This window comes from Trachurus trachurus (genome assembly GCF_905171665.1).
Source record: "Trachurus trachurus genome assembly, chromosome: 17".
NCBI classification, from domain to species: Eukaryota; Metazoa; Chordata; class Actinopteri; order Carangiformes; family Carangidae; genus Trachurus; species Trachurus trachurus.
The window spans coordinates 27,370,167-27,393,740 of NC_139900.1; the positions used below are offsets into that span (position 1 = coordinate 27,370,167).

The 23,574-nt window shown below is 47.2% G+C and overlaps 3 protein-coding genes across 5 annotated transcripts in view; 2 read left to right on the forward strand and 1 right to left on the reverse strand.

Annotated features, from left to right (window-relative positions):
- Nucleotides 1–3,192: 3,192 nt before the first annotated feature.
- Nucleotides 3,193–6,909, forward strand: LOC311000470 (protocadherin-8-like; the record flags this gene model as incomplete). The annotated part of the gene is made up of 3 exons (XM_083991193.1): nt 3,193–5,658; nt 5,799–6,024; nt 6,557–6,909. The coding sequence occupies 3 exons, from the start codon at nt 3,193–3,195 to the stop codon at nt 6,907–6,909; spliced, it is 3,045 nt and encodes a 1,014-aa protein (XP_083847319.1).
- Nucleotides 6,910–8,772: 1,863 nt separating this feature from the next.
- On the forward strand, nt 8,773–19,151 carry LOC311000304 (leukocyte cell-derived chemotaxin 1-like). Its single transcript, XM_083990982.1, has 7 exons — nt 8,773–8,886; nt 9,148–9,288; nt 10,764–10,904; nt 11,434–11,547; nt 14,453–14,603; nt 16,042–16,136; nt 18,120–19,151. The coding sequence occupies exons 1-7, from the start codon at nt 8,815–8,817 to the stop codon at nt 18,342–18,344; spliced, it is 939 nt and encodes a 312-aa protein (XP_083847108.1). The 5' UTR covers nt 8,773–8,814; the 3' UTR covers nt 18,345–19,151.
- A 1,127-nt stretch (nt 19,152–20,278) lies between these two features.
- sugt1 (SGT1 homolog, MIS12 kinetochore complex assembly cochaperone) overlaps nt 20,279–23,574 on the reverse strand; it is a 33,575-nt gene continuing 30,279 nt past the window's right edge. For all 3 annotated transcript variants that reach the window (XM_083992289.1, XM_083992288.1, XM_083992290.1), the window contains exon 13: nt 20,279–20,910. In XM_083992289.1, coding sequence (XP_083848415.1) covers nt 20,809–20,910 — 102 coding nt within the window. In that variant the 3' untranslated portion in view covers nt 20,279–20,808. The remainder of the gene's footprint in view (nt 20,911–23,574) is intronic.

The following is a 23,574-nucleotide window of genomic DNA, read 5'->3' on the forward strand; positions in this document are numbered from 1 at the left end:
GAAAAGAAAAAGCCCCCCCATACCCCACACCACCCTGCCTTTCTATATCTTTCCAATGCACGCGCACACGCACGTGCAGGGATTTTAATCCGCGAGGCGAGACTCAGCACAGTGTAATTTGCTTTTGATTGCTCTTGTCTTTCTGTGTGTGAGAGAATGCTGAGCGCAGTCCTGTGTACTGTGAACACACAAAGAGACGAGACGGAGCAGGATGATTCTCTCACGGAGGAATAAAAAAAAACAAAAAAACAACGGCCCCACAGTGAACACATGTGGATACACAGATACCCACTCCCCCACTCAGCCCTGTGGTGAATGAAACATCTTTAGGATCAGACACTTGCAACTCCAACACGCCAATCAGTTGCATCTTATATTATGGATACCATTGCTGTTATTGACCTTTCTATCTGAATGTTGGGCTGCATTATTAAAGGCTCAGTCACTGTTAATATCCAGAAGGTAAGAGACTTATTTCAACTCAGTTCCCTGCATCTTTAATTTGAAAGACATCAATAAATGAAATGCTTTCTTGTATCACTCCTCTTGTGGTACAAAGGAAACAAAACTCATTTCCACAATGATGTCAAAGTGACTTGTTTAATAATGTATCTGAGTTTAAACCTTAACATCTTGACGGACCTCCTAATGTTGTGCACATTAATAACATCCTGATACAGAGGCAGGACTGTGATTCTCTGCATGTGGCACAGCGCACCATCAGGAACCATATGGCAATAGAAAGTTTGATGTCAGTATTAGCTTTGTTAAAGCTGCAGTCAAATGTAAATAAATATATAAAGTATAAAGTCGGTCTCTGAAGAGCCTCTATTCCTCTCCCAAAAAAGATCAGCATAGTGATCCGGTCAGTTAACAGGGACTTTCCACAACCTGGCAACCCAAAATGTCTTCTCATTAATGGATTAAGCTGCAGCTCACTGATCTATAAAGTAGCCTATTAGTCAATTAATTATTAACCATTTATACGCCTATTACTTACAGTTTATACACTCTATAGAAGGATGATTGGAAAGTGTTTCTATAAAAGCTGATGCTGTAGTTTAATCACAGAGTGATGTCTACTTATGCTTCAGGACAGGCCTGACTGTGTCTAACTATGCAAGCTGCTTGACTGGGTGTTGTCCATTCAGGTGTCTCCTATTTGACTTTCTGTGGCAGATGGGTTCTTTATAGAACATGCCAACTGATATTAGCCTCTACTGCAAGGCAAGTGTTGCCCCTGAAAGAAAAAAAAAAGCTGCTTGTGTGCGTGTGAGGAGGGGGTGGGAGGTGAGGAAGGAGGAGAGGCAAAGAAAGAGAGAGAGAGGGAGAGAGAGTCCAATGGGAAGAATGAGAAAATCTCTTAAAGAGCCGTGACGGGGCCCCGCTCGTTCTCTAAATGTATTTTAATAGGAGAGACCCTGATGTCCGGGGCAATTCATCTCCCATCTCCCTGTAATGAAAGGAGTCGTGGCCGGGACCGGGGGCAGGCCTGTGGAAGGGGTGAGGGCGGTGGGGTGAGGTGGGGTGGGGGGTGATACAAAAGCTGCATGTGGCTGTGGCTCATTATGCTGCAGTTAGGCAGAGGGCTGCATGGAGGCAGCGGGGGTTAGGGTCCCCACAGACCGGCTCAGAGGCCACAATACCGGCATGGACGGCTGTAAAGGGAGACCCTGCCATGCCATTATCCCGCCGCTACTAACGAGGGCTTCATACGCCTTTGATATAATCTCACTATTGAAATCCCGATAAATCCCCCCTGCGTTTACAGCCAAATCCCATTTGTAACGGGTTCGTGGAAGGCTGTGTGTATGTGTGTGTGTGTGTGTGTGTGTGTGTGTGTGTGTGTGTGTGTGTGTGTGTGTGTGTGTGTGTGTGTGTGTGTGTGTGTGTGCGCGCGCGCGCGCGCGCGTGCAGATGAGTGTGCACGCGTGTATAGCTATCGTCTTCACCTGCGCCTCTTGTTCTGTCAGCCGAGGCCAAGGAGAGTCGCATGTTAAACCGGGCCGTTACACTGGCTTTAATTAAAAAATCCCCTCTCTCTCTCTCGCGCGCGCACAAGACATCTCGTGAGCCGATCTGAGCCGAGACCGAATTAGAATAAAATCAATGTTTAAGTGGGTCTAGTCCTTTTTCTTGCCTCAGATATGATCTGATAGGCAAACAATTACTGGAATACAACACACTGGGGGGATGAATAATAGAAGACAGAGCAAATTTATGGAATTTATTAATGAGAATAAAACGAGAACCAATGTGACGATATTACCACCAGTTACACCACTTTTTTTTTGGAATCTCATGGCACTGCAATTATTCAGCACGCTTAGCTGCCTCAGCATTATGTCTCTATCAGAGTGCATTATATGAAATGTTATCTGTTTGTCTGAGTGGATCAAGGCACCGTAGGCTTGGAGGAAAAGGACAAAACACCTCATCTTGTTGCATCACCCATATTCTCCTATCAGAGGGGGAGAGGTCACTGACAGTTGAGCCCGCGCCCGTGACTATACTTTTACCCGGGTGGGTTACACGGGACACGCGCGTGGGGATCCAAGCAGCCCGTGTTTGAGCATAAATCTCTATACACTATGCGCCTATAGGGGAAAGCATCCCGAACAGACACTCCTATTCAAATGCTTTGTCCTCTATCTCAGGGACACTGCGCATCTCTGTGCTTCCCCCCGTGTGTCGGTGCGCAGACTCATTTAACTGCCCGAGGAACATAAACAAGCAACGGAAACTATAGCAGTATTAAATCAAGCCCCGCGTTTAGCCCACATATCGAGTGCCAAGTTTCTCCGCACAGTCCAGGAATCTCTAAACAGGGTTTAGAGGTCTTTCAGAAGTCCCCCTTTTTTTCCCTCTCAAAGCCCGGATTGGTCACAGTGCGGCTCATTTGCATGCCTCGCCGTATAAACCCTCCTGCAGACACTGCAGCCCTCTTGCGCTGAGAGCAGCACACCTCCAGTAGAGAGAGAGCGGAGCGCATCCAGAGCGCGCATTGAAAGACATATGGAATATTTATTACAGGCTTTATTATAATAAAAAACAAAACAACAACAAGAGTCGACAGGAGCCGAGAAGAACTTGTTTTTTTCCCCCTAGGTGTGGTTTTGTTCAAACTTTAAACTGGACTCATTTCGGACACTTTGCTGAATCTCAGATTTATTTTGGAGTGAAGGTGTCAAGATGGGAGAAACAGGGTGGAACGGGCTGTCGGTGCTCGTGTGCGTCTCTGTGCTGAGCCTTTCTGCTGTCACACAGGGAAAGACGGTGAAATATCAGACGTTTGAGGAAGACGCGCCAGGGACAGTGATTGGAAACTTGGCCAAGGACATCTCCTCGTCGGGAGGCTCCAGGACCAATTTCAGGATGATGAAACAGTTCAACTCCTCTTTCATCCGTCTGAGGGAGAGCGACGGGCAGCTGAGCATAGGAGAGAGGATAGACAGAGAGCGCGTCTGCAAACACACCCTGCACTGCCTCATCGCTTTCGACGTGGTCAGTTTCTCCAAAGAGCAGTTTAAACTCATCCACGTCGAGGTGGAGGTCAAGGACATCAACGACAACTCCCCCGAGTTTCCCCGGAAAGAGTCGAGTCTCGAGATCTCCGAGAACACGGCGGTGGGCACGCGGATCCCGCTGGACTTCGCCGTGGACGAGGACGTCGGGGTGAACTACATCCAAAGCTACCAGATCTCCGTCAACAGCCACTTTTCCATCGACGTGCTCAGCAGGGCCGACGGGGTTAAATATGCGGAGCTGGTGCTGATGAAGGAGCTGGACCGGGAGACGCAGGCTTCTTACGCGCTGGAGCTCGTGGCCATGGACGGCGGCAACCCGTCCCGCACCGGAACCACGCGCATAAACGTCAAGGTGAAAGACTACAACGACAACAGCCCGGTGTTCGACAGGAACAGCTTCTCCGTGGACCTGCCCGAGGACGCGCCGGTGGGCTCGCTCCTGCTGGACCTGAACGCCGAGGACCCGGACGAGGGGCTGAACGGCGAGGTGGTCTACGGGTTCGGTAACCAGGTGCCCTCAGAAATACGGCAACTCTTCAGAGTGGACAGGAAGACCGGGCGGCTCACCCTGGAGAGCCCGATCGACTTTGAAAGTAAGAACACGTACGAGTTTGACGTCCAGGCCACCGACCTGGGTCCGAACCCGAGCCCGGCCATCTGTAAAATAGTAGTGCAGGTGCAGGATGTTAACGACAACGCACCGGAGATCTCGATCACCCCCATGACGTCTATCACAGCCGGGATAGCGTACATCACCGAGGCGGCGGCCAGAGAGAGCTTCGTGGCTCTGGTCAGCACCTCGGACAGAGACTCCGGCGCCAACGGACAGGTGCACTGCACTCTGTACGGACACGACCACTTCAGACTGCAGCAGGCCTACGAGGACAGCTTCATGATAGTCAGCACCAACCCGCTGGACCGGGAGAAGATCCCCGAGTACAACCTGACAGTGGTGGCGGAGGACCTGGGCTCGCCCCCCTTCAGGACCATCACCCAGTACACCATCAGGCTGACCGACGAGAACGACAACGCTCCGGTGTTCAGTAAGCCCGTGTACGAGGTGTCGGTGGTGGAGAACAACGCGCCCGGTGCGTACATCACCACCGTGGTGGCGCGCGACATGGACATGGGGTCAAACGGGAAGGTCAGCTACAAACTGGCGGACACCTACTTCATGGGCTCTCCCATCTCCACCTTCGTGTCCCTGGACCCGGCCAGCGGCTCGCTCTACGCGCTGCGCAGCTTCAACTACGAGGTGATGAAGCAGCTGGAGCTGCGCATCACGGCCAGCGACGGCGGCTCTCCGCCTCTGTCCGGCAGCGCCAACGTCTACGTGAGGGTCGTGGACCAGAACGACAACGCGCCGCTCATCACGCAGCCCGCGCTCAACAACGGCTCCGCCGAGGTCCTGCTGCCCCGGGACGCACCGAGCGGCTACGTCATCACCCGCGTGGAGGCGCGCGACGCGGACGAGGGCGTGAACTCTGATCTGTCCTACGGACTGGCCACCGGCGAGCCCTCCGTGTTCTCCGTGAACAAAGCCACGGGGGAGATCTACCTGAACCAGGTGCTGAGCCACGACGTGGACGAGACTCTCAGCGTGACCGTGACGGTGAGCGACAACGGGAGGCCCGCGCTCACCTCCACGGCCACGCTCCACTTCCTCATCATCGCGGGCTCCCCGCCCAGCGACAGGACCGTGTACCAGCCGAGCGGCGGCGGGGACGAGGTGCACGCGCAGTGGGACCTGTCCGTGGTGATTATCGTAGTCCTCGCGGGGAGCTGCACGCTCCTGCTGCTCGCCATCATCCTCATCGCCACCACCTGCAACCGGCGCAAGCAGCAGGACAAAGGCGGAGAAGACAGCGACTCGTACGGGGAGAAGGGCACGCTGGAGCGGGGCAGGAGCCACGTGGCGGACAACCCGCTGCTGCCCCTCCACGCGACCGGGGGCGAGGCCGGGTTTGACGGACACTCGTACAGCAGCCAGCCCAGCGGCTTCCAGCCCAGCGGGTTCAGCTCGGCTCACCCCGGGGGCAGCGACATGTGCTCGGCCTCGGAGGACGGCAGCGAGGTGCCCTGCGTGTATGACTCAGACAGCAACAACAAGCCCCGAGGGAATAAACACGAGGTGAGGCGCACCTTTGGGACACTGTGCTTTGTAGAGAGTGGGGAGGGGGTGGGGGGTGGCATACAGCTGTCAGCACTAGCTGTGACATGTTCATCCAGCAGCTCATTAACCTGTGTTGTTTGTCCTCTCTCCTCCTGCAGGGCTACTCCACTCTGCCTGGCTACGGGAACGGGAAGGAGGCTGTGAGGCCCATCACCATCTGGAAGGGAAACTCCTACACCACCATCTCCGCCCGGGACCCGGCCTTCAGCGGCAAAGACAGTGGCAAGGGGGACAGCGACTTCAATGACAGCGACAGTGACGTCAGTGGGGACACTGGGCTGAAGAAGGATGGAGCAGTGGTTCCTCCCATGGGGGGACAGAATGGTAAAGACCAAGCACTTTGACAGCACCTGGATATGAACACCTGGGTAACACTTTACTTGAATAGGTATTCATAAGATTGACATAACACTGTCATAACCATGACATAACAGCTGTCATAAACATCAATGAATACTTATGACAGCTGTCGTTAAGTGCCATTCAGTAAGTTATGACACTTTTGATGCAAAGTTGACATTATTTGAGATGTCCTTGTTATGAGAACTTGACATAATTTTTAAAGTTTGGCAATTAGGTCTGCTATGACAGTTTAAATTGTCTTTGTCAAGTTGTCAGAACAAAAACATCTCAAACAATGTCAACTTTGCATTAAAAGTGACATAACTTACCGAATGACACTTAACGACAGCTGTCATAAGTATTCATTGATGTTTACGACAGCTGTTATGTCATGGTTATGACAGTGTTATGTCAATCTTATGAATTCCTATTCAAGTAAAGTGTTACCAACACCTGTGTCAGTTTGACTCTGAGTTTGAGTCTAACCCCGCCCCCCTCCTCTCTCCACCTGTAGGTCTGTGGGCGTGCACCAGTGAGTGTAAAGTCCTGGGTCACTCTGACCGCTGCTGGAGCCCCACGGCCGTCCGAGCCAACGCGGCCCCCTCTCCGGCCCCCACCCTCTCCTCCTTCAACAGCCTCTCCAAGACGGCCTCGCTGCCCCGGGACCCCCACCGCAGGGACAACTACTACCAGGCCCACATCCCCAAAACCACGGGGCTGCAGAGCGTGTACGAGAAGGTCCTGCACCGAGAGTACGACTACGTCCTGGTCACCCCACCCAGACCCGTGAGGGTGCAGGAGATCAGTGACATCACCATCCCAGTCTACACCCCCACCCCGACACACTGCCCCAACAATGACATCTAAGAGACAATTGCACGCACACACACGCACACACAGACACTTAAGCTCACTCTCAAAGAAAATGTATAGTGTAATTCAGATTCTTAATTTATTCATCGCCCAGGAGAATGATGTAACTATTGGAGGTTGTGGAGAGTGTGCACATATAAGTTTATATCCTAATATTTGTGTGTTTTTGTTTGATTGTACAAGCAGCATTTGAAGTCCATTCAATCATTCATTTTTGTTGGACATGAAGTGTACCATATGCAAGTTTTGTACATACAGAGATTTTATTTTTTATAAGAGTAATAATTAAGCAAAGATGTGTAAATATGAATTGTAATTATTGATCTTTAAGCATGCTGACTATTTAAAAATGGCCCCAGAAAACTGTTCAGTTTGAGGGCAGGTGACCCACAGTGTATCAAGTTGATAACAGTGTATGAAATTATTTGAATGCAATAATAAGTAATTGTACAGATTTTTTTATCATCACAATATGAGAGAAAAATAAACTTTGAAATACTGTTCTGAGCACGTGACTGTGTGTTGCTCCTGAGATCCACGAGGTGAGGCAGCCAGTCAGAGCATCGGTACAGTGGAAGCCAACAGGCGTCGCTGTTATTGCAGCAGTGAGCCTCTGTCCTTGCAGTCCACTGAAGAAGGTCAGTTTAGGTTTTTCTTTTTTTCTTTTTTGTTTTGTGAATGTGGTTTTGTTGGGGAGACGCCAAGGTTTTCTAGCAAATCACTCACGCACAACAAGAGCGAAAACCTTCACAGCGATTCTTTTTCATCTTCCTGCGCTTAATAGATGCGTTTTACTGCCGGAGACTTGCATGTAAATACAGAGAATTAAAGATGTGCTCAGGTCTCCATGAATCATTTCCACCTGATGTGTGGAGCAGACAAGTTAGGAGAGAGAGAGAAAGAGAGAGAGAGAAAGAAAGAGGGTATAAAGGCGCTTTATGTTTCCTGACAAAAGAATCTGAGGCTACACACACACATGCATACTCACACACACACACACACAAGAGGAGGTCTGACTGTAACAGTCACACAATCACGGCTGGTTTCTGTTTAAGAACGTGACGTGCTATGAATAAACCGTCCTGCTCCATCCTGTCCGGATGCTTTTTGTCCACCTGCCAAATGCGCACGGTGCGCGCCTTACGTAATCCCCCTCCCCTATTACCACGGATCCACAGCGTTTTAATGATGGTCCTGAACTCAGACACAGCAGATATCTGGCTAATGGAATAAGATCGAGGTCTTTCGCCCTTTTTGCACCCCGTCGTGTAAAACACAACCTCGCCGTCTGCAGCGTGGAGGAAACATGCGACATTCCGCCGGAGTCACCTCTGACCCGCGACAGTCTGCTGAGGCACCGGGAGGAGGAGGAGGAGGAGGAGGGAGGAGGGAGGTGTGCGAAGGTGATTCGAGGAGACAGCCTCACCCTTCCTTCATCATTTCCTTAATTGCTGAATAGATCTCAGTCTACCCACAGAGGTTGTCATAAAGCTTAATGATAAGAAATTCCAAGGATCATAGCAGGAATCAAACTCATGTAAGTTACATGAGCAGCCTATGTGATCTTCAAAGGGAAAAAATGATGAATGCTTTTCTGAAAGAAAGCAGAACTAACTTTTGGCTTAAATTAGCGGTTGTTCATAATGTGGTGAAAAAAATTTAAAGTCACAAAAAGTAGAAAAACTTATGCGGGGTTTCAAAAGGGGAAAAAAAGAGGGGGGGGGGGGCGACCTGCAGGGTGAGCGGGAGTGACCATCCTCCTCCTCCTCCTCCTCCTCAATGAAAGAGAGAGAGAGAGAGAGAGAGAGAGAGAGAGAGAGAGAGAGAGAGAGAGAGAGAGAGAGAGAGAGCGCAGTGAGTGGAGTGGAGTGGGCTTTCCTCAGGTGTTTGGCTCCAGTCATGGCCGGGAGCTCAGAGAAAGTACCGATCGCCTCAGCGGGACCGGAGGACCTGCAGCAGTTTCTGCCTCCGGTGAGTGTTGGCGCAGATTACTGCCTCATCCCAGCTGCTTCATGGGCGCGAGCAACGAGCCTCTCTGAGGGACCAGCAGCACCACAACACCTCACACTGTCACACTTCATGACCTTTGCAAAGTTACACACAGGGCTCTTTCAGCCAACGCCTCTGTTTAATGAGCTCATTCTAAGCTATATGGTTGATGTGGACTGTTCCTGTAGTCTATATGTGACAGTCTAGTCTTGTCATGTTGGGGTGTGTTTGTTTTACCTTTAGGCCTACTCCGCCGTGGCGGTCAAGCCCGCCGCCACCGGCCGCCTCCTGAAGGCCGGCATCGCGGTGCTGATCGCCGGAGCCCTGCTGCTCCTGCTGGGGGCGGTGGGAGCTTTCTACTTCTGGAACAACAATGAAAAACACGTAAGAACAAGATATTTGACTTTTTCCACTATCACAACTTCTATTCAAGTTCATGTTTGTATCTGCATGGTTATACGTTTGTCCTTGTAGCCTTAGGGACTGCCTCAAAATGATTATTCTTTCTTTCTCCTTTTTTATTTTTATTATTGTGATGGGCCAGGAAGAAGGAAGTTATTTAGAAAACCATCCATGGCTCATTTTAGCCTTTATTATTCCAATGTTTTATTCTACCTCCCTTTGCTTTGTTCACCTAAAAGTTACATAAATATCTCCCTCTTGCACTGTGGACCAGTGTTCATAGTGCAGTCTGCCACATGCAGAGGGAACAGCTGTGTCCGTGTGCCAGGGTCTTACAGTAGGACGCCGGTGATCCACATTACAAGTACTAATGAGACGTGAAGCTTTAAATCAAAGCACATGATTAAACAAGCAGTACCAATTTACCACTGTTATATTATTTCGACATATCGCTGGGAGGCTGTTGCAGTTTTCATGTCAAGCGGTGAGTTCTGAGGAAACAGTAAAAGCCCTGCAGAGCTGCTGCCTTTTTTTTTTTTTTTTTTTTTACAGTGGAACACGAGATCCAGCCCCTGTCACCACCCCAGAAAGTTTTACACGGCCCCTTAAGGCATTCAATCGAAAATCAAATCAAAGTCAAAAGTCTGATCTGCTAGATAATTCCCTCTTTTCTCAAAGCAGTTTTCTCTACTTTCAAAAAACTTTTCTGAAATAAGCGGAAGTACCACAGAAGAAAACAGCTCCCATACTCAGACCCCATAAAACATGATGTCACTTGATTGAAGAAATTGTTGAAACAAGCTCTTTTGAATTGGAAACATGTAAAATTATGTCGTCCAGTAGTAGGGTGTGTGTGTTTTTTTTTAAAGCTTGTGTGAATTCAAATGAGTCAATAGACTAAAGCAGCTCTTCAAGACAGTTTTTTTTCGCTGTGTAAGCAAACAGTAAAATGTAAATGAAACACTCCGTTTTCATGGTAGGTAAAGCTTGGTGAATGGACTCCTTGTGTGTATGTGGTGTGTGTTGGAGGCTCGTGGCAGGGTGCAGAGGGGTGAGGGGGGGTGAGGAGGGGGGCTCTGGTCCGGCTGATGCTCCAGGGGCAAGAGGTGCAAGAGATGAGAGGGGGAAATACAGTTTTCCTGGTGTTTTTGTTTTTTAATATACAGTTTGAAAATGCCATTAAGTCATGATGAAAAGGCTCTGCAGAAGGGTCATCGTCACCCAGAGGTGTAAGGATTGTATTCTTCTAGACAAGCTGGAATGAATGTGTGTCTGAAAGAGAAAACTGAGAAAAGAGAGGTTGTACGTGTGAGGAGAAGTCATGGGGTAAGACTGGAGAAGGAAGGAAGGAGGGAGGGAGGGAGAAAGGGAGAGGGCTGGGGGTGGGGTGACTCTCAGGACTCTCATACCTTACATGCCAGTCTGAAACCTTGTGTGTGCTTTGTGTGTGTGTGCAGGTCTACAATGTTCACTACAGCATGAGCATCAATGGCAAAGTGGAGGAGGGTTCGATGGAGATTGACACAGCCAGCAACATGGAGAGATTCAGCACGGGCAGCGGGGCGGACGAGGCCGTGGAGGTCCACGACTTTGAGATTGTGAGTTGAAGTGAAAATAATCAAACAATACCGGGAGGCTGGGGAAAGCGGACTCATCAACATGGAGATTGGCTCTCTCCGAGCAATCTGGACAGAAAGCTGATCAGATTTGCTGAAACTTTAAAGAGCCTTGTGGGGAGATTGGCTCGGTGCAGCCGAGGAAGAGCTCGAAACAAGTAGACATGTTATCCCCCCTTCAGGCCAATCAGTGTCAAGATGCCGTGCCCCTGCAATTTTCATTAAATTCGGACTGGTGGATTTTGACCTTTTATTAAAGTGCCCAATCAGGCCAATCAGGCCAGTGAAGCAGCAGTTTTGGCCTTTTAACAATTAAAATCTTGACCTTTATTCATACTGTCCATCATCTTTTAATCTTCAATCAAATGCTAAAACACACGCTGTCCGCTCCATGTTCAGACAGATGTTAGCTGTGATGTCACATCTAATGTGCAGATGTGTAGTCCCAGACACCTGCAGGATAACAGAAGAAGTGATGAATGTTAAACGACAGCTTTTTGTGACACTGCAGGGCATCACAGGGATCCGCTTCTCAGGAGGAGAGAAGTGCTACATCAAGACCCAGGTGAAGGCTCGTCTGCCTGACGTGGAGGCTCTCAACAAGGAGTCCATGACATTTGATCTGGTGGGTTGGTCCAGTCCGTCTTATATGTCCAGAGAAAGTATTATATCCTCTCTACACACTATGATGTGATTATCAGGGAGTTCATCAGCCCTCTTCTTCTGGAGGAGCACAACAATCCTCATCTAGTATCTTTGGAAAGAGGTCCTTCGTTTTGTTTTTGTTGTATTTTGCAAATTAGTTTTGAGTAGTTAGATATTCTTCCAGTGGTTTCATAGATTTTTGATGTGCTCCGCTGTTGCAGTCGTCCTGAATGATTAATCATTCTGCCAGAGGGTAAAAGAATCAGGATGCAGCATTACCTCATGAATAGGTCCCATATATGAGTCCAGGAACTTGTCCCCAAACTGGCTGGTGAAGAGGAACCAGTGATGGTTCATTTCTTTTGTTGGGCTCCTGCAGTGGAAAAAGGATATGGGTGTTAGATTTTATTTGTTACTGGTACTGGTATTACAACATTAACATCTAGCAAACAGCTTGTTACTCCTTTATATATAGATAAGAAGCTATTTCTTTTAGAACTAGAACTTTTGATAGGTACATAACATGCTTTGTCTTTTGCAACATGCCAGTGTCCCTCCTGCCCGTCCTCTACCTTTAGTCCAGTTTGAAGCATCTCAACCCCTGTTGGACAGATTGTCCTGCTCATGATCCCCAGAGGTCAACCTCTTTATTTTGGTGATTTCCTGGCTTTTTCTCCAAGGATCAGCAGAAGATCACAAACGTTCCTTATCCAGTGAAATCATCATCATCATCTATGGGATCAAATGGCACAAAACACAACTTAGACATTATTAATGTTCTCTATAAGATAAGCAGATAAACAGTTCACCCAGAACCCCCATCAGGTCTCAGCATTATTGGCTAAACTGATGCTAATCTCTAATGACATTTAATTATAACGACACTCTGCAGCATATCTTTTTATTTAATGCTAATTAGCAAAATGTATGCATGCTAACACACTAAACTAAGAAGGTAAAGGTCTGGAAAACATAGCCTACCTATTAAACACATATAGCATGTTAGCATTGTCACTGTGAGCATGTTTAGCATGGCCATACGCTTTAGCTCAACTTGCATCTGTGGTTATGCAGTTATTTGTCTCTTAGATGAATTAGGTGTGGATTGGACAGTGACCACTTACCTCCAGGAAAGCTGCTGCATGGACATGATGGATCACTGTGGTGGAAGAATCCTTTAGTAATGAATTATTACACAAATTGACACCTGCAGACCTGACAGCGTATAACCTGAAAAACTCATCACCCCTTTATTAATGACTTTCACTTTCTAACAAACCATTAAATGGGAAGCTACGACTGTTAGTAAGTCATTTATAAAAAGGGGCATAGTCCAAAAGACAATACAAATTATGCGAAGGGAGCCTGTAAATCAAGGATTTTTTCCAACCTGGCAACCCAGACGTGCTTAAAAACCACAGATTTATGAGGCAGTGATACCCTAAATGTTTAACCGGCCCATTACTAAAGCCAGCAGTTACAAGTTATAAAATGAATTCTTTTTTTCTTATTGATACTAAAAGTTGTATCACTATCACTGCATTGTCTCCTCCAACCTCTGATATGATGCTAATGTTTGCTGTGGTATTTGCATAATTCACCCCAGACAGCGATACATCAGTGACACTGAGGTGATTTCCATGTGTGGGTTCCTATCAGTTAACAGCTTGGTGGACTTCATTAAGATAACAAAATAAAAGCACACACACACACAACAGAAGTGCACTGACTATACAGTACTATGTGTGTGTGTGTGTGTGTGTGTGTGGATTGCTATCACAACTCACAAAAAAACACCGCCTGTGATTGTTCAATTGAGGCTGTCTGATAATTAAAATCATTTAGTTCTGCATAAGCCTCACATCCACATAAATCCACATCACCAGAATTGCCCTCGTGAACACGTATGCGCACAAACACCGACACGCGCACAGAAGCACACATTTAATTATCACGCCGGGCTGCTCTTATTGCCTCTCTCTGCCTCATAAACGATCATTTATTTCACGTCTGTGCTTTTGTGTGTGTTTGTGCTATTGCCTCTTTTTTGCCTCATAAATGATCGTCTGGTTCATGTTTGTGTGTGTGTGCGTGTGTGTGTGTGTATGTGGAGACAGGGAGATGTTGTTATAATGGTTGCTGCAGGCTGGTCATTTGCTATAATTTAGAGTGATGGCAAATATGGGTTAGATAAGCACATACACACACACACACTTAACACGCACATACACACAAACGTCCCCATCCAGACAGAGCGGGTCAGATAAACTCTTATCAGTGAAGCAGTGGAGAAGGACCCCCGCTTTTATTTGTCCCTCCAGCAAATCATTTGAGCTGGAAAAAAAAAAAAACAGCTGCAGCATTTCTGAAAGGTTGGAGGATAACATTCCCTCAACATGTCTGTGGCTAGTGCAGCGCAGCCCTCAGGAACAAAACGCCTGTGGGCAAAACCATCCCCACAGAATTCCCCTTTTACCTGCGGGCTGTGGATACAGAGTACGTACTGTGTGTTTACGCAGCCTCTCCTCTGGAAACCTCATTAGTCTATCTGCAGAAACCTGTACACTCAGGCCATCCAATCTCCTCTTCCCTTCAGATGCTGATGAGTCCTGACACCGTGTATACAGCTAAATGTTGGGCGCAAAGGGAAAATGTATGCTACAGCCTCAAGGACTTCCTTTTTACTGCGTAATTTTATGTTGTTAAGGAGCATTTACAGCACAACATTAATGCAGATTAGATGCGGGCAGAGGGACGTTTTTAAAGGGAAAGGGCCGGTAACGAGACGAGACGCATAAACAAGAGCAGCTGAGATGTTTGTTTGCCCATCGGCTCATTTCTTCTCACGTTTTTTGTTTGTTTTGTTTTGTTTTGCCCCTCTCAAGGAGGACGAGGTGATGCCGGCCAAGTTTGAGGACGACCTCATCTGGGTGGCGGCCGACACGCCCCTCTCAGACTCCGCCTTCCTCAGCAACAAGATCAAGGACTTGTGCGGAGACCTGCCGATCTTCTGGCTCCGCCCCACCTACTCCACCAGTAAGCAGACAGAAGACCGTAACCCATACGTCACGTAAAAGGCCACGCCCCCTCACCGGTGAAAACAAAGGAGAAGTCCTCGGTGTGTTCCATAGGCGTTAATACAAAAAACCACAATGCCCAAGAGTTGTTGTGTGGTATATTGTTCGTTGAACAACTTAAAACAACCTTTCCCTACTCCTCTTAAAGCAGAAGTAAGCGGAATGTTTGTGTTAATATAAGTCTTAAATAGTTATATCTTCCGACAGCAATCACTTACATAGAGTGTTTGGTCTGAAACACGGGTCTGTCAGTCACTCTGCTCTGCTCTGAGCCGAGGAGAACACTTTCCTTGTATCCTACAACCTTTATCCAATGAGGAGAGAGAACGGCATAAAGGGGCGGTCCTCTCTGTGTGTGCAGCCAAGGGATGCGCGTGAATGTGGTGACGTAGGGACGAGGGCGGGGACTGCTAACTCCATCGGCTGACAGGAAGTTAGCCAAAACGACCGGATCGCTTACTTCTGCTTTAATAGAGTTGTACAGGAAAAGAAGAGATTTATGGCTTCAGGCCGTACAAATAATGGACAAAAATGGCAAGCCGTGGGACCCGGCTAGTCCATGTGCTTGGGTGGTAAACCCTTCAGGGGGGGCGACCGCCATTCCGAAAATGTCCGAAGGTCCGTTCTAAAAATGTACATAAATGTGTGGGCTAATATACAAGGAAAAAAAAAACACATATTACGGGTTTCGAACCCTGGTCGCCCACACTTGAAGTAACTGTTCTAACCACTGTACTACGCTGGCAATTCTCTGGGAGGCCATCTGGACATACATTCCCTAAATCTTTAATTTTTTCGATACAACGATGTGATATAGCTGTCTGCCTGACAAACGTTAGCCATTGCAGGAGGTTTCCAGGCCGGTTAATGTTAGAAAGACGAAATCAAGACGGACTACGGCGGGATTTGTATTTACCACCAGTCAAAGCCAGCAGTTTGTTTTCACCGGAATGGGGGCGTGGCCTCACTTGCTACTGTCATCTATCACATGTCTGATGGGAAAGTGAAGTTGAAACCTGGAGGTTTTATGTCTGTGTGAGTTTTTGTTTTGTGTTTTTTTTCCCCCTCGCAAAACAAAGAGGATGTGGGTCAAACGGTCTCAAGCATTTCCATTTAACACAGCAGTTGTTAAAGCCTCAGAAGGAAAAACAAGCTAAAAAGAAAAGCCCTTTTGAAGTTTCCCGAGCCACAGAGTGTACAGTTTTTTTTAAGCGTGCTGGGAGGTCGAAAGTTCTCAAAGCACAATTTTTATTCTACTTCATCTGTGGACTTCAAAAAAAAAAAAAAAAAATGCAGCCAGAGAAACGGGGCTGTGCAATCAGGAGCTGAGCCACATTAGTGCCACTCTGCTCCTGAATTTGCTCTGCTGTCAGATAGTGAGACTGTGATGTGTGCAGGCGGACAGAGGAAGAGGAGGGCCGCCCCCCGCCAGCGCCGCCAGGAGGAAGAGGAGGACGTGGAGGCAGAGTTCAACCCGGAGAACCCCTATCAGGTGAGTCACACAACACAAACTCACACTCCCTATTCATCTTCTGTTGTGCGTGGCGGCGGCGGTTGGGCTCACAACTGTCCGTTCGGATCTGAGGGTCTACCTGAGGAGGCTCCGGCCGCCACAGTTCCTCACAGCTGTGCAAGCGGGCGGCAGATGCCGGGGTCACGGCGCAGCGGCCCGGATTGTCACTGCAAATCTGAGTGTATGCGTGGGTGTGTTTTCCGAGCATGGCCTTTTTTTTCCTGTGTGAGGCTGTCCAAAGCTTTCCTTTCAGCGTTGAGGCTGCTGTATGAATAATTCCACAACACCCCCCCCTCACCTCCTCCTCCTCCTCCTCTCCCGTGGCCCCTCTGCCCTGCCGAGCAGACACAGACTACCATACATACATACACCCTCCCCTCGTGTTGGCCCCCCAGTTTTCCTAATCCCTCTCCCTTCACACTCTGAGCATCCCCCAACTCTCCTGACAACCACGGAGGGGGGTAAACAGCGAGCACTGCGCTGAAAAAAGAAAAATATTTGACAACAAAAACCCACATCTGACAACGTCCCCTCCTCCCCGCCCCGCCTGTCGGAAATCCGTTTTTAATTGGTTTGAAATGAGCTTCCTCCACCATATTAAAGGGACATTGTGTAACTTCTCCTGTTATCTAGTCACGAAAATCGATTATTTGGTTCAAAAGTCTGTTTTTCATTAATCAGTAATCCCCCCCATCAACAAACTGAAGTGTTCCTTTCAGCTCTGAATGAGCCGTTCATATCATTCATATCTCCATGGAGCGGGTAAGCTCGGTGCTGCTGCCATGTGGTGTCGCCATGTTTTTACCTTCAGTGGCAGCGTGACGGTAGGAAACCACGGAAACTCAGCGGAGACACTGGAGCTGTCGGCTCAGGTGGAGGTGGCGTCTGTGAAAAGTCACCGCGGTAACGCAGTGAGGAGGAACGGAGCGTTACACTGATGCTGCATTCACCTGCATTCGGCCGTGGGTAACAAACCAGATGTCATTTTAGTCACAGAAGTCCAGAGAAAGCCGGTAAAACGTGGGTCAGGTAAACAATACCACATCGCCATGACAACATATTGTCACGTGTATTGTTTTGCCTCGTGCTGACGGACCACTTGTTTACATAGAGGCTTGTTTACGCCGTTACGTGCAGCGGCTGTCGTCCGTCTGCCGTCTGCCAAATTCCAGGTGAATGCAGCATGAAAAATACGATTGAGTTGCTTGCGATATACAACCACAACGCTAGATGGGAGTAATTCCTACACAATATACCTTTAAAGGGATAGTTCAACATTTTGGCCCATTGCCATAATCGCTATAGTCATAGCAGTAGGTTCGTTAACTTTATTTGTTTTTAGAATTGTATTTTTAGAACAGCCGAGCAGAGCAGCAGGCTGCTCAGAGCTACGCTATGGAGGCTAAAGAAATTTCTTGGTTTCCCTCATCAAACACAAAATCCCAAAACTCCAAAACGCTCTGGTGGACAAGTTGTGACCTGCACAATCACCACGCTATGAGATAATAATGGAACGTTACGAGACGAAGCTGTTTTCGAGGTAAATACAGAGTCCCTGAATGCAAGGCGCATCAGCGGTTTTGCATGAATTTACCTCTAAAACAACTCAGTCTCGTAACGTTCCGTTATTATCTCATAGCGTGGTGAATGTGCAGGTCACAACTTGTCCACCAGAGCGTTTTGGAGTTGTTGGATTCTGTGTTTGATGAGTTTGATGAGGGAAACCAAGAAATTCCCTTAGCCTCCATAGCATAGCCCTGAGCAGCCTGCCGCTCCGCTCCACCGTTCTAAAAACAGCTTGCACTGACAATTAAAGGTAACGAACCTACTACTATCACTATAGCGATTATGGCAATGGGCCAATTTGCCAAAATGTTGAACTATCCCTTTAAGACGCACAAGACACAGTTGCTGGCTACAGTCTGACCCCCTCTCCCCCCTCCTTCTGTTGTCTCCTCCCAGAGAGGTCTGGAGGGCGAGCAGGAGAACATGAACATCGACCCCATGCTGGACCACCAGGGCGTGTGCTGCGCCGAGTGCCGCCGCAGCTACACCCACTGCCAGAGGATCTGCGAGCCGCTGGGGGGCTACCACCCGTGGCCCTACCACTACAGAGGCTGCAGGGTGGCCTGCCGGGTCATCATGCCCTGCAAGTGGTGGGTGGCACGCATCCTGGGTCTGGTGTAGACCCACCAACCCACCATCACCACCACCACCCGCCGCCATCGCCTTCCACTCTGGTGTCCAGCGCTGAAGGAGCAAGGCAGGGAGGGGGGTACACAAAGGGGGGAGGGGGGGTTCAAGGGAAGGGGGAAAGTTTAGCTTCTCATTTACTTTTAGATACTTGTTGTTTCTGGCGAGAGCTGTAAAAGACGAACGGCATCAGTAACCATGTCCATACATTATAAATGCATGGTGCAGAAACTAGGACACACGCACACACACACACACACACACATACATATGTAAAGGTGCACCGTCTCTGCACACTGCACAGCTTCTCTTATTAAAAAAACATACCTGTTCTCCATTCAGGTCCCACTGAGCCTCTGTGAAGACAACACACAGTGGGTTACGATACCAAACAACCTGTTTCCAAATCACACGCACCGACTCGTATCGACAGCGGGTTCGATTGTGCCCGGGTTTGTCGGTGGGGGGGGGCAGGTGGGATTGTATTTATAGAGACGGCCTTTTCTTCCATCCTTTTGCTTCTTGATGTAAATAAATGTATAGGGCGCGTAGTGTTCTAGTAGCAGTCAGCTGGCTTAAATAGCATCTGTTGTTTGTTTTACCTTTTCATCACTGTAGTGAGGGATATTTTTGACTCCTGTGTTTTTAACTCTTTCCTTATTTTGGTCTCCACGAGTAGCTCTCATTAAAACAATGTACTGTACTGCTTCCGCTCACAAACTTTCATCCAAGTGTATTTTTATCTGCATTGAAGAAGCTATCTCAAAGTGCAATATCACTGAATAAACTTTTTTAAGTAAACTTTTAAGTCTCGCCATTTTTTTTTCATGCTTTTGACCGAATTACTTTCTATCCCATTTGTAAATACATATTGCTTATAACAGAGCAGTGGGTTTATTTAGGAACACCCCCCCCCCCCTCTCATTCAGACTCAAAGACACTTTTCAGTTTTGAGAAGTGTCACATCTGGTAGCTGCTCCAAAGGGATGAGCAGAAAGAAGTTTCAGAGTTCTTTAATGTGAGAGTTGCAGCTCTAGAACTCTTTAATGAGACTAAAGACTCTGTAGCCGTCACGCTCCCAGATCTTACCCACGATGCAAAGCGCTTAGCTCCTTTTGATGTCACAGAGCCGCCTCAGGCGGGGGTAGGGGGTAAGGATGGGGGCGGTGTGTTTGTGTGTGTCAGGGATAGTGGAGGAGTGTGTGTTTGTGTATGTGTGTGTGAGAGACAGTGTTGTGAAGCTGAGAGTTCCATCCAGAGCCACAAATGGGCGTTTGATCGTCACGAGAGATGAAACGATGTGTGATGAATTTAACACTTAACTCAGTGTGAGAGGCTTGATGATGCGGTTAAGGAGGCTGATCCATATTAATGCTCCCTCGCCTTGGCAGGACGCCCCCTCACAGCCACAGCTGCTGCTGCTGCATGGATGTGGTTGGAGAACTCCTGCATCTCCCAGCGTAGATCCTCCTCCGGCTGCTGCATCCTCACCTGCCCGCCTCACGGCCGCAGGCAGGGCTCTCTGACTCCATACCGATCGAAGTCAGATTCATAAACCATGTCCCGGAGCTGTCAGCCATATCTGAACCGCCTGCTCTCATATCACCAACGCCACATTTCATCCCTCCCAGCGGATAATCACAGAACATGGCTCCCTGTCATAATGTATTGCTGTTTTTGTGTCTGATGGACGGATCTTTCCAACCCGTCCAAAACATTTTCCAGAGACAACAAAACCACAAAACATGTGACAAGGTTGTGAGCCAAACAACAAATCTTTTATTTACACTGAAGCCGGATTCACACTGAGCCACTGGCTGACACGTCACACAGTTTCCAGACTAGTCAGGGTATTGCTGTTGACTTTCTAATGTACAGAACAAAAGCTGTCGAAGCCAAGAAATGCATTTATAATTATTTAAATCTCATTTAGTTCTTTTTTTTATACTTTTATTACATTTTTATACAAGTACTGATAATTGGGTTGTGTTGTATAAATCTCCCAAATAGAAATTGCTGAGGGCGATTTGAGAAAAATATCGGCGGCAGAAGAGAGAAAAATAAAAATCTGATGGTTGAATTTGAGCATTTCAGCTTTTTTTAATCCAGACATTTGTTCCCTTTTCAGTCCATTAACCTTTAAAAAGAAAAAAAAAAGTCAGATAAAGTAAAACAATCCATTCAACAGATCGTTCAGATTAACCGACGCCATCTGGTAGGAAGCTATTGCAGAGAGTAGGCCATGTGTGGTTTGGTCAAGTGACGGTGGGAACGCTGAGGCTCCCTGCACTAAGGCGCAGTGAAAACACCAGAGCAGAAAAAGAAAAAAGCGAAGGGGGGGGGGGGGGGCATGGACGGTCACGGAGCGACAACGACTCCTGATGGAGCTCAGGTGGGTGAACGTGAAGAAAGATGATAAAAAAAAGAAAAACTGGGGTGAGGGTGGGGGGGGCAGAGCTCAATACTTCTTGAACTCCACATCGTCCGGCGGATTCATTTCCACTTGTCTCTTGCCCACATCCTTCCAGTTGGTGCTGAGGACCGTCCCACCTGACTCCATCTGCACAGGGAGAGACACAGAGGGTGGGGGGGTGGGGTGGGGGGTCTGTCATTACGTCTGTGGTTATGCAGCAACACCTCCCTGCTTAAACACGCCTCAGCATAGATAAGTCCACCGCAGCCGCTCTCCTCCAGTTATCGACGTGCAAAAGTTTCTCTCTTTAGGCCACCACAGTTTTAATTTTTAATTTTCTTCCTTTTTCTCATAATGAGCTGAAAAGTCAAAAGATTTCAAAGTGCTCATCTCCATACGAGCTGACCTTTATTCTCCTAAAGGTCCGCCGCTCTAGGTTCTTTAAACCAAATGCAGAAAATGACGACTTGACATGAATGTTAAAACGTTTTTTTCACTGGGATTCCAGTTTTTAAGTGTCCCGCTGCACTTCAGCATCATGAAATCAGAGGTTAACGACACAGAATGCTGATTCACTCCCATCATTAATCAACATTTAGCTGCAATCACACAGCCTCACGCATTATTCCGCACAAATAAATCCACTCTTAAAGGAAGCTCATTAAGTAGACAGCCAGTGACTGCAGGCTGCGTGTTCCACATTTCTTTCACTTAAATCATGCAAGCTAAAAAAAAAAAAAAAAACCCCCAAAAAACAGCTCCTTAATTTCAGAATTTGTGTATTTTTCATATTAAGTGTGATTATTCTGACCCAACTTCACACTCAGCTGCTCTGTTGTAGAATCTGAGGAGACAGTGAATATACTGGAACAGCCGCAAAGTCTGTGGCTTGGTTTGAATTATTGATCAGTAAAGAAATTCAAATGTAATAGCTGGTTATTCTGTGGAACGTTACGGAGACAATTACAGTTCAGTCATTTCAGCTCGGTGGGTTTAGAGAGCACCAGAGCAAACAGACCAGCAGCTCATTCAAACAAGAGGAGGAGAGACACGGGGCGGACGGACAGAGGACGTCTGCAGGACGCTGAACTCTGCAGCAGAGAGCCGAGCCGGTTTCTGTGTCCACGTCTGAAACTTCACGTTTAAAGACTTTGCAATGACTTTCCAGCTCCTCAAACTCAAAGACCATCGTGTCACAGTCTGCATGGAAGGGAAGGCACATACAAGCTTAATAGATGCAGCCTTCTCTTTTTTTCTATCAGTTAAATAATATGTTTTTTTAAGCATTAATACTGAATTCCTCATTTATTATCTATGAATACTCATTAGTATGTAGTTTATAAATAAAGTTGGTTGTTATCAATGATGAGTAAAACATTTTAACTGTGTTTATAAACTACATACTAACAGGTATTCATGTGTTATAAATGATGAATTCAGTATTTAATGCTTAACTAATGCTTAATAGTGTGTACTTATTATAAAGTGGCAGGCAGCCCTGGTTCGAATCCCGCATCGGGTGGCCCTTTCCTGTGTGTCATTCCCCCTCTCTCTGCCTCCCTGTTTCCTGTCTCTCTCAATAAAGGCATGAAAAGCCAAAAAATATATATATAAAAAAAGAAAAAGTGTTACCGTTTTATGTTATGAATGAATGAATGAATTCCTGATTGAGTGATTGATGATGAATTCCTGACTGTACTAAATGTGCACATGATGGAAACTAAACTAAACTAACTAAACTAAGGTTAATGACTGTTGAGACACAAGACTTTGGTAACAGCGAGGACTAGCAGGCTGCACAAGAGCTCACACACAACAATTAAAAATAGAGAAGGAGGAACAGGTTGTGCGTTTACTCTCCCCGGACTCCGTGGTCTCCTCCCTCCCACACAGCACAGCAAATACACACTCAGACTTAATTATGAGTCAAAGAGCTGAGAGACGTGCAGACAGCAGCACGGAGCACATTCACTGACATCAAGTTAAAAAAAAAAAAAATCTCGCATGAACTTCAGTTTCTACTTTTGCACTTAATATAGGAGTTCAAGCACGTTTAATAACCCGTGTCATTTTATGTCTGTTTTCAAAACCTTGAATTTCTTTTTTCAATTCCACAAACTTTCAATGATTTCGACAGTGATGAACTGTCTGCACAGTGTGGGAAATTTGTAGCTAAACTGAACTCTGAACACGCTTTTAATGATCACCGTCGCATTCAAGACTGTTTTGTTTGTCAGAGCTCCGACTTTCCAACTTGACGTCACGACAACATCAAAACATGGCGGCCCTCGTCTTAAACGGTTAGAATTTGAAAATGTGAAGTTATTTGTTGAGGTTTTAATGCATATTTTTGTGTATTATTGTAGTATATAAAATACGTTTATATTAAGCTGCGATTGCTGTATTGTGTGAAACTGTGGTTCTCACATGTAACGGAAATAACGTTTAACGGTTATCTAGGCTATAACGTTATATGTGCACTCATCTGTGGTGTCTCCTCTCCTCTTCATTTGCCTCCAAAATAAACATAATTTACTGCTGCATATATTTTTCGTATTCAGCGTAAGCCACAATATGCCAAACTTCCTTCAGGTATCCATGTTTTTTTCTCTTCTGAGTTCCTGCAGCATGAACGCAATTATGTCGGAAATTTCCCAGTTGAGAATTCTGACCTCTGAGTTGTTATGAACGCAGCAATATTATGCCCTCTTTCCACAAATTAGAATAGTACCCAGGTGTCTTAAAGACATGTCTGTGACATGCTTTGGTCAAAATCCCCCAAGGATCAAACATCACAGCTCTTTTCATCCT